The 9,831-nt window shown below is 40.9% G+C and overlaps 1 protein-coding gene across 1 annotated transcript; it reads left to right on the top strand.

Moving 5' to 3' along the window:
* Positions 1-955: 955 nt before the first annotated feature.
* LOC311136311 (olfactory receptor 52P1-like) lies at positions 956-1,906 on the top strand (the record flags this gene model as incomplete). The annotated part of the gene is made up of 1 exon (XM_084170433.1): positions 956-1,906. The coding sequence occupies one exon, from the start codon at positions 956-958 to the stop codon at positions 1,904-1,906; it is 951 nt and encodes a 316-aa protein (XP_084026559.1).
* Between the last annotated feature and the right edge of the window lie 7,925 nt (positions 1,907-9,831).

Below are 9,831 nucleotides of genomic sequence, written 5' to 3'. Positions count from 1 at the left end.
ACAATTTAAAAAATAGTACAAATATAGAAAAACCCTTGAATGAATAGGTGTATCCAAACTTTTGACTGGTAGTGTACATACACCAGAATTCATGATACATTATGTTCTTCTGTCCTGGTTAAGATAGATTATCGGTATTCAAACAGCACGTTGCAGACAAGCAGTGAGTAGTGTGAAGCGAGTCATGTTTTCAAATTTTATTTTGAACCTCTTTGGTCCCTGTTGCAAGTTCTTCAGTAACTTGTTATGACATAGGTGGAAAGTCTTGTTAATTGTGTGGTGATGATGAAAGGGTTGTGAATAATAGTGGCCCTGATGCAACAACCCGTTACTACAGTCATAGTCACTCTAGCACCAATTAGGTAATTACAACCCAAACTGGTCTTGGCGGCAGTGCTAAGGGAATTGGGAATTTGGGAGGAGAATTTAAGAAGGGGCCATTCTTTGACCAGGAGGAGAATTTAAGAAGGGGCCATTGTTTGACCAGGAGGAGAATATAGCCAATGATGGTGAGGGGTAAGACACTGTGGACAGTGTACTGTTGGTGCTCCTTCCCTTGTTCTCTTTAGTCTATGAGAAGTGATACATATACAGGACAGGGTCAATTACGGGAGGCCTTGATACATCAACAACAAGGTACAGTGAAGCCATCCGTAGATCACATTTTCTTGCTGACTTCACTTCAAATGATATATATTTTAATGAAATGTATATGCGTCAATTCCCCCATATACTCAGCTTTGAGCGAAGACAGAAAACCACTGTCCAAAGAATACTGCTAGAGAACTATTGGGGGTGAGTTGAACAAAGTCATTTCTTCTTTCAGATTAACTCATTGCTCACTGTTTTCATGATAGGTTGAAATATGCACTAATATGCACTAAAGCTGCACTAATATCTGTTTTATTATTTTGGTTACAGGTATTGATTTAACCTCCCAAGTGCTGGAATGGGAATGGAATTAGGAACCTTCAGAAATTTCTCCCATACCGAATTCTATTTCATTGGATTTACTTCCCTTAAAGAGTATCGACGGCTCCTCTTCATTCCTTTTTTTGTAGGCTTCTGTTTCTCAATGACTACCAACATTGCCCTGGTATTTACTATTGCGAAACAGAGGACTCTCCATTCACCCATGTATGTGCTGATAGGTTCTATTGCTTGTATTGACACCTTAACTCCCTTTTGGATTGTTCCCAGAATGATATTCAGTTTTGCCACTGAGATTAATGTTTTTCCTCGAGGATTATGTTTGTTGCAGATGTGGTCTGTTCACTACACTTGCAGCTTTCAGTCCTCTGTTCTGTTTGGGATGGCTGTTGACCGGTATTTTGCCATTTGTATGCCATTGCGCTACAATGTCGTCATGAGCTACAATAATTGTCGAATAGCTAGCCTTGTGATTATAATCCGTAACTTCATTATAATAACAGCTATGGTTGCCCTTGTTGGGACGCTAACATTTTGCTCATCCAATGTCTTATATCATACTCACTGTGAGCACCAGTTAGTGGTTACATTGGCATGTGGGGACACAAGTAAAAACTACTTGGCAGGTTTGATCAGTTTCTGTGTGCCCACGGTTGACTGTTTTGGCATTGCATTGTCATATATAGCAATTTTTGTGGTCATATTCAGATCAGCAGCAGGAGAGTCTCGTTCTAAAGCCATCCACACGTGCAGTACACATTTAATGGGCATCTGCATCACCTACTCTGCTTCTATGACAGCATTCATGACGTACAGGGTAAAACATACCATTAGCCCTGATTTACGTATTTTTATCAGCTTGTTGTATCTCCTTCTTCCTGGTCTTTGTAACCCATTGATTTATGGCATCAGAACTAAGGAGATAAAGGTGCACCTGGCCAAACTTCTCAAGTGTGGAAGAGTTGATCCTCTGTGATGTCTCCATTTGCCTTTTGATAACATGCCTGTTTTAGTCACATTAATTATATTTAAGAATGTCGTTCATTTTGCAGAATCTAAATTACGGATCTAAACCAGGGATGGGCTACTGACAGCCCCCCTTTTACATTTTAGTCATTTAGCAGACGCTCTTATCCAGACACTTACAGTTAGTGAGTGCATACATTTTTTCATACTGGCCCCCCGTGGGAATCGAATCCACAACCCTGGCGTTGCAAGCGCCATGCTCTACCAACTGAGCTACAAGGGGCCTTTTGAAGGCGCGCGGGAGGGGGGGGGGGGGGACTCAGTCGGGATCTCAATTTACTGTTCAGAGTTAGAATAGTAGAATACACAAGGTGCAATTTTGAAATTTGGTTGTGCGTCATCAGTTTTTCTCTTGTTATGTCAGTTGCTGACAGTCATTCAATTAGCCCATGTCAGCTAAACATTTTTAGATTGGTAAGTTGTCCAGCGGGCAGCTATCTAAACTTGTAGTAATCGTGGTTGAATTACCGACCAGGGACCCCAATTGATTTTGTTAGTCACTCTCACTCAGATATCATATTAAAAACTGTTAACATTTCTCTCCACCCCATGGCAAATTGAGTAGAATTGCATGAAATGAGTTATACAATTGCTAAATCTTCTCTCCGCCCCATGGCAAAATGTGTAGATTTGCGGAATTATAACTTTAAATGAGTTATAAAACCGCAAAAATGTCTCTATGCCCCTTGGCAAAATGTGTAGGTTTGCGGAATTATTACTTGAAATGAGTTATAAAACCGCAAAAATGTCTCTATGCCCCATCACAAAATGTGTAGAATTGCAGGAAATTAACTCTGAAACCTTTTCTCTCCACTGTCAAGAGAGCCTTGCGAGCCTCGTTTTGCTCGCAAGGTGGGGGTATGGATGTGGGTACGCAGACCCGCGAACCACTGCTGCCCCCCATGATGAGTTCAGATTTTTTGTGGCCCCCACCCCCATTAAAGTTGCCCATCCCTGCTCTAAACTATCGAATTTCATAGAGGTCAGTGCTGATAAGGTCTGTGCCAATGTGACCATAACCATGTGAATACTTATTGGTTATCCCTTTTTGAATGGTAATTTAGTTGTCAGAGTTGGTATACTGTATACTGCATAGGTACTGTAATTGACAAGAATTTAGGTTAGACCTTGACTCATTGCTTTTCAATTACGATTGATTTGAAGGTAATTACAATGGTAAATTGTAATATATTATAAATTAATATAGATGTTTTTAATCCAAAACTCAAAACCTACAATCAGAATTATTTTGGTCAGGGGATGAAGCAGAGTTGGAATGATTGTTTAGAAATTATGCATTTGCTAAGGCCTGTAACGAAAGGCAAAATACTGTATGCTATACACGTAACATTTTTCTCTAAACGGAAATTTATAACAAGGGTTAAAAGTTTGTTTGTATGATATAAAAGTATTGTCACCCTTGATAAAGATGAGCAAAAAAGCATATATAAAATAAATAAAACAAATACTGAGCTATATTGTATGCTACATTTCTTTTATTATTATATTATTTTATACTAATACTATTGCTCAGAGAAAGAGATTTTGTTTAACAAGTAATAAAAACATTTAAGACAGGGGTCAAAATTATTGGTACCCCTGTTTTCAATACTCAGGCACCCTCCCCTTGTGAGGATAACGACACAGCCTTTTTCTAACATGTTTTATGAGTTTGGATAACACATTCGTAGAGATCTTAGACCATTCCTCCATACAGAATCTTTCCAGATCCTTGATATCCTTCATCTGTGCTTATGGACTGCCCACTTAAATTAAAACCAAAGGTTTTCAATGGCGTTCAAATCTGGAGACTGAGATGGCTGAGATTGTTAATTGACAACAAAATCAACATTTTGCGATGGCCATCTCAGTCTCCGGATTGACCCCATTGAAAACCTGTGGCTTAAATTGAAGAGTGTAGTCCATAAGTGCAGATGAAGAATATCAAAGAAAGTGGGTGTCTACAGTACTGTATGTATGTGAAACCGAAACGGAACATTGTTAGATTCTTTACAGGTACAGTACAACTGTTTTAATCAAGATTGGTTGATTTCACTGGGAGTGTCACTGTAAATTCTTCTGATGTTTAATTTCAACCCTGTGGCTTTTGGCACTGCTTAAACATCAATTTATAACATCATATGTGTTTTATTATTGGCTTTTGTTATACTTGTTCTTGTTTTGCCATAAGAGATTTCTCTAATAAACACAGTTGGATACCAGATTACCGTTTTATTTTCTGTAGTAAATGAACCTGTACTATGAGTTGCATTACCCTAAGAGGGACGCACATGTTGAGAGCTATACTGAAAGTACAGTCAAAACATTTTCACAGCAGCAGGAGGAGGATATCTGAGGATATTTCCCCAGAGAATTTGCTGCATCATGTGCTTATGCAGGCCTGCATTTAGGTCAGGGCACTTAAGTCATCAGAGGCACCTCAAACAGCACAGCACACTGTCCTAGAGTCAGCTTAGCATTGCAACATACTGTATTAGGGATGGGCATTTCCATGTAAAAGAACCCATGAGCACCAACATGTGAAATCAAATTGAATCAAATTGTATTTGTCACATGCAGCATAAGCAACAGATGTAGACTAATAGTGAAATGCTTACATATGGGACCTTCCCAACAATGCGGAGAGAATAAAAATAAAAATACTAGAAAAAATAGAAAATAATAATAACACAATAAATAAATAGAAAAATAATAGCACAAGGAATAAATACACAATGAGTAACAACAACTTGGCTATAGACACGGGGTAACAGTACCAAGTCGATGTGCAGGGGTGCGAGGTAGTTAAGGGAAAGGGGATACCTAGTCAGTTGCACAACTGAATGCATTCAACCAAAATGTGTCTTCCACATTTAACCCAACCCATATAGGTATGGATAGATTGACTAGGCAACGGGACAGATAATAAACAGTAACAGCAGCGTATGTTATGAGTCAAAAGAGATTAGTGCAAAAAGGGTCAATGCAGATATTCCGGGTAGCTATTGGTTAACTATTTAACTAACTATTTATCAGTCTTATAGCTTGGCGGTAGAAGCTGTTCAGAGTCCTGTTAGTTCCAGACTTGGTGCATCGGTACCGCTTGCCATGCGGTAGTAGAGAGAACAGTCTATGAGTCTATCAGTCTATCATTAAAGCTGATCCACCCCTAAAAACTAAAAAACTAAAAAACAAACAAGTAAAGTAAAGACCCTTGCCAACTAATATCAACATTTATATTTCGTCTTGCAGAAAATATTTGCCTTCTGTAAGTTTACAAAATATTGTCTGAATATTGTCATTCTTCAAGATATTTTCTAATTTCACTCCCTAATGAGGAGAGAGGATAATGAAAGTTCACAGAAGTAACAAGTAAAGGTAGACCTACCAATTAGTTAAAGTGTTTGTACTGATAACAATTTTGTTTATGAATTATTAAGTGATTATTAAGTGAATCGGTAACAGAATGACCGAAAAATCTGTAACAGAATGACTACAATTGAATTGGCTACAATGGGAAATCATAGTAGTCACAAACCACAGTTGGCTCACCTGTTACTGTCCACCTGTTTTCTTTCTCTTTCTGTCATCTGGTGGTCAAAGTAAGTGTGTGAAAAAACAGTCTGGACAAGCCCTCCCTCTCCCTCTCTCTGCCTCACTCTCTCCACTTAATGTCACCTACCCATGAGCCCCCTCTCTTTCCATTTATGGTAACCAGCATCCTCACCCACTGACCACCAACCGACACCAGACGACTATATTTAAAAGTAGTTAAAATTTGGTCAGTCCACCCTGGCCTTGATTTCAACGTCCACAGCCGTCGGTTATTGGTCTGTTCTGGACAGGCCTTGATTTCAACGTGACTTTTGGTCTGGACGGCCTTGATTTGGCCCAAACATAGATAACTATGATCAGACATCTGAATATTTCACAAGTTTGGACAGCACAGTACAGTACAGTAAAGAATAGTAGAGAATAGTTCAGTACAGCACAGTAGGGCACACTAGAGTAAAGTACAGTATAATATACTGTATTGTACTGTACTGTAGGGCGGCAGGTAGCCTAGCGGTTAGAGCGTTGGGCCAGTAACCGAAAGGTTGCTGCTTCGAATATCTGAGCCAACAAGGTTGATGTGCCCTTGAGCAAGGCAATTAACCCTCATTTGCTCCAGGGGTGCCGTACTGCTATAGCTGACCCTGTAATCAGCACATTTCACTGCACCTATCCGGTGTATGTGACAATAAAAATAAAATAAATATTTGTATTTATTTATTGAACTATACTCTACTTTACTGTACTGTACTCTACTGTGCTGTACTGTGATGTCCAAACTTGTGAAACATAGATAGTCTATGATTGGGGGGTACTGTCACGCCAACTCCTGCTCCCTCACTCCGGCGCTCGACGTCGCCGGTCTACTAACCACCGGTCCTGGCAACCCACATTGCGCACACCTGCTTCCCATCGTTAAGCACACCTGGACTTCATCACCACCCTGATTACTCTCCCTTCATATAGCCCTCAGTAAGCCTCAGTCATCAGGCAGTATTGCTCTCTCTCACGTTCAGTATGTTGCTTATGTTTGTTCTTTTCATTATTAAACTCACCTTCTGCACTAGCTTCCTGACTCCCTGCGTATACGTTACACTGTTACTGGCAGTGTTGCTAACTAATTTTCAGGGGAAGTTAATAGAGGCAGGTCGATTTGTTGCTAAAAGTTGCTAAATTACGTTGTGATGTCATTGCGTGATGACGTCATTCAGTAATAATGTAAAACTGCGTCATAACGTAGAATACACAATAACGTTACCTAAATTGACTGGCCATCTTGGCGACAAATATGATTTTATATTTGTTAGTTTAGATTTGTTTGTTTATTATCACATATTTGTTTTTGTAAAAGTAATATAAACACAACACATTTTATATGATCAGATATTTTTATTTTTAAACACAACACATTGAATTATTAAACAATTACACATGACACATTATTGAACAATTACATTTAATGTATTTTCTTATTAACTAGTAAACCTACACATTCTGAACAATTATAGTTTTAAGCAGTGTATTGGTAGTTAGTTAACATGCTATCTAACTGATCAACAATTATAGGTACAAGCTAATAACAAGGTATATATGCTATCTTATTGAACAAGCACCTTAACTCAAATAATGATGTGTGCGCTAGGCATCTCTTTCCAGCTCTCTCCAGGTTGTTGTGCTGCTTGGCTGGCCTGCTGCTGCCTGTGCACGAGCTGAGTGCCTGCTGCTGACGTTACTCACAATGCACTTTTGCAGCAAGGCAATGACTGAGTGTGTGACAGAGAAAATCATTTTTGTGTCATTGAGAGGGAAATGTGTGCATTTTAGCATTTGAGTCACTTTTCAAATGTTGCTAAAAGTTCCAAATAAATGTTTAAAAGTAGCTAAATTTGTTGCTAGGTGCTGTTTGAAAATAAAGTTGCCAGGGTAGTGTGAAAAGTTGCTAAATCTAGCAACAAAATTGCTAAGTTGGCATCACTGGTTACTGGGTGTTAGTCCACTTCACTTACGGTCAGGGCTCTAAATTAAAAATGTTCATTGGTAGCACTGGTGCTCCCAACGTAAAAAAGTTAGGAGCAATACATGAGCACCAGAAAATAAGCTTTTATAAATTGATTGAGATAAAGCCTATATTGGGCCTATATGAATTCTAGCTACTTTTGAAGCAAATGTTGTGCACTAGAAACTAATATGTAACACTGTAAATACATGAGTTTATTATATAAAAGCTAAAATATTGATATGAATACCTGTCATTGAAATTACGAAGTCATTTGTGGAATAAGGGTTTCTACATTGTGTAAAAGCACTATTTCCCTATAGACGGGTTAGCTGACAACGTCACAAAAATGATGTGCACGCTTCAATGGGGCAGAATTCCGTGTGTTGTTGTGATTCTGGATGGCCAGATAGCTAGCAACAACGACAAGAAGCTGCCATGTGGGGAATCGTAGGTGACTCGTTTCAAATCAAATCAAATTTTATTGGCCACATGCGCCGAATACAACAGGTGCAGACATTACAGTGAAATGCTTACTTACAGCCCTTAACCAACAGTGCATTTATTTTTATTAAAAAAGTAGAATAAAACAACAAAAAAGTGTTGAGAAAAAAAGAGCAGAAGTAAAATAAAATAACAGTAGGGAGGCTATATATACAGGGGGTACCGGTGCAGAGTCAATGTGCGGGGGCACCGGCTAGTTGAGGTAGTTGAAGTAATATGTACATGTGGGTAGAGTTAAAGTGACTATGCATAAATAATTGACAGAGTAGCAGCAGCGTAAATAGATGGAGTGGGGGGCCAGTGCAAATAGTCCGGGTAGCCATGATTAGCTATTCAGGAGTCTTATGGCTTGGGGGTAGAAGCTGTTGAGAAGTCTTTTGGACCTGGACTTGGCACTCCTGTACCGCTTGCCGTGCGGTAGCAGAGAGAACAGTCTATGACTAGGGTGGCTGGAGTCTTTGACAATTTTGAGGGCCTTCCTCTGACACCGCCTGGTATAGAGGTCCTGGATGGCAGGAAGCTTGGCCCCAGTGATGTACTGGGCCGTACGCACTACCCTCTGTAGTGCCTTGCGGTCGGAGGCCAAGCAGTTGCCATACCAGGCGGTGATGCAACCAGTTAGGATGCTCTCGATGGTGTCTGTAGAATTTTTTGAGGATCTGAGGACCCATGCCAAATCTTTTCAGTCTCCTGAGGGGGAATAGGCTTTGTCGTGCCCTCTTCACGACTGTCTTGGTGTGTTTGGACCATGATAGTTCGTTGGTGATGTGGACACCAAGGAACTTGAAGCTCTCAACCTGTTCCACTACAGCCCCGTCGATGAGAATGGGGGCGTGCTCAGTCCTCTTTTTTTTCCTGTAGTCCACAATCATCTCCTTTGTCTTGGTCACGTTGAGGGAGAGGTTGTTATCCTGGCACCATACGGCCAGGTCTCTGACCTCCTCCCTATAGGCTGTCTCATTGTTGTCGGTGATCAGGCCTACCACTGTTGTGTCGTCGGCAAACTTAATGATGGTGTTGGAGTCGTGCCTGGCCATGCAGTCATGAGTGAACAGGGAGTACAGGAGGGAACTGAGCACGCACCCCTGAGGGGCCCCCGTGTTGAGGATCAGTGTGGCAGATGTGTTGTTACCCACCCTTACCACCTGGGGGCGGCCCGTCAGGAAGTCCAGGATCCAGTTGCAGAGGGAGGTGTTTAGTCCCAGGATCCTTAGCTTAGTGATGAGCTTTGAGGGCACCATGGTGTTGAATGCTGAGCTGTAGTCAATGAATAGCATTCTCACGTAGGTGTTCCTCTTGTCCAGGTGGGAAAGGGCAGTGTGGAGTGCAATAGAGATTGCATCATCTGTGGATCTGTTGGGGCGGTATGCAAATTGGAGTGGGTCTAGGGTTTCTGGGATAATGGTGTTGATGTGAGCCATGACCAGCCTTTCAAAGCACTTCATGGCTACAGACGTCAGTGCTACGGGTCGGTAGTCATTTAGGCAGGTTATCTTAGAGTCCTTGGGCACGGGGACAATGGTGGTCTGCTTGAAACATGTTGGTATTACAGACTCAGTCAGGGACATGTTGAAAATGTCAGTGAAGACACTTGCCAGTTGGTCAGCACATGCTCGGAGTACACGTCCTGGTAATCCATCTGGCCCTGCGGCCTTGTGAATGTTGACCTGCTTAAAAGTCTTACTCACATCGGCTACGGAGAGTGTGATCACATAGTCATCAGGAACAGCTGGTGCTCTCATGCATGCTTCAGTGTTGCTTGCCTCAAAGCGAGCATAGAAGTGGTTTAGCTCGTCTGGAAGTCTTGTGTCACAGGGCAGCTC

The sequence above is a fragment of the Coregonus lavaretus genome, assembly GCF_964263955.1.
Source record: "Coregonus lavaretus genome assembly, chromosome: 10".
Classification (NCBI taxonomy): domain Eukaryota; kingdom Metazoa; phylum Chordata; class Actinopteri; order Salmoniformes; family Salmonidae; genus Coregonus; species Coregonus lavaretus.
The sequence above is the reverse complement of the archived record's forward strand: the minus strand, read 5'-3'. Positions and strand labels throughout refer to the sequence as shown.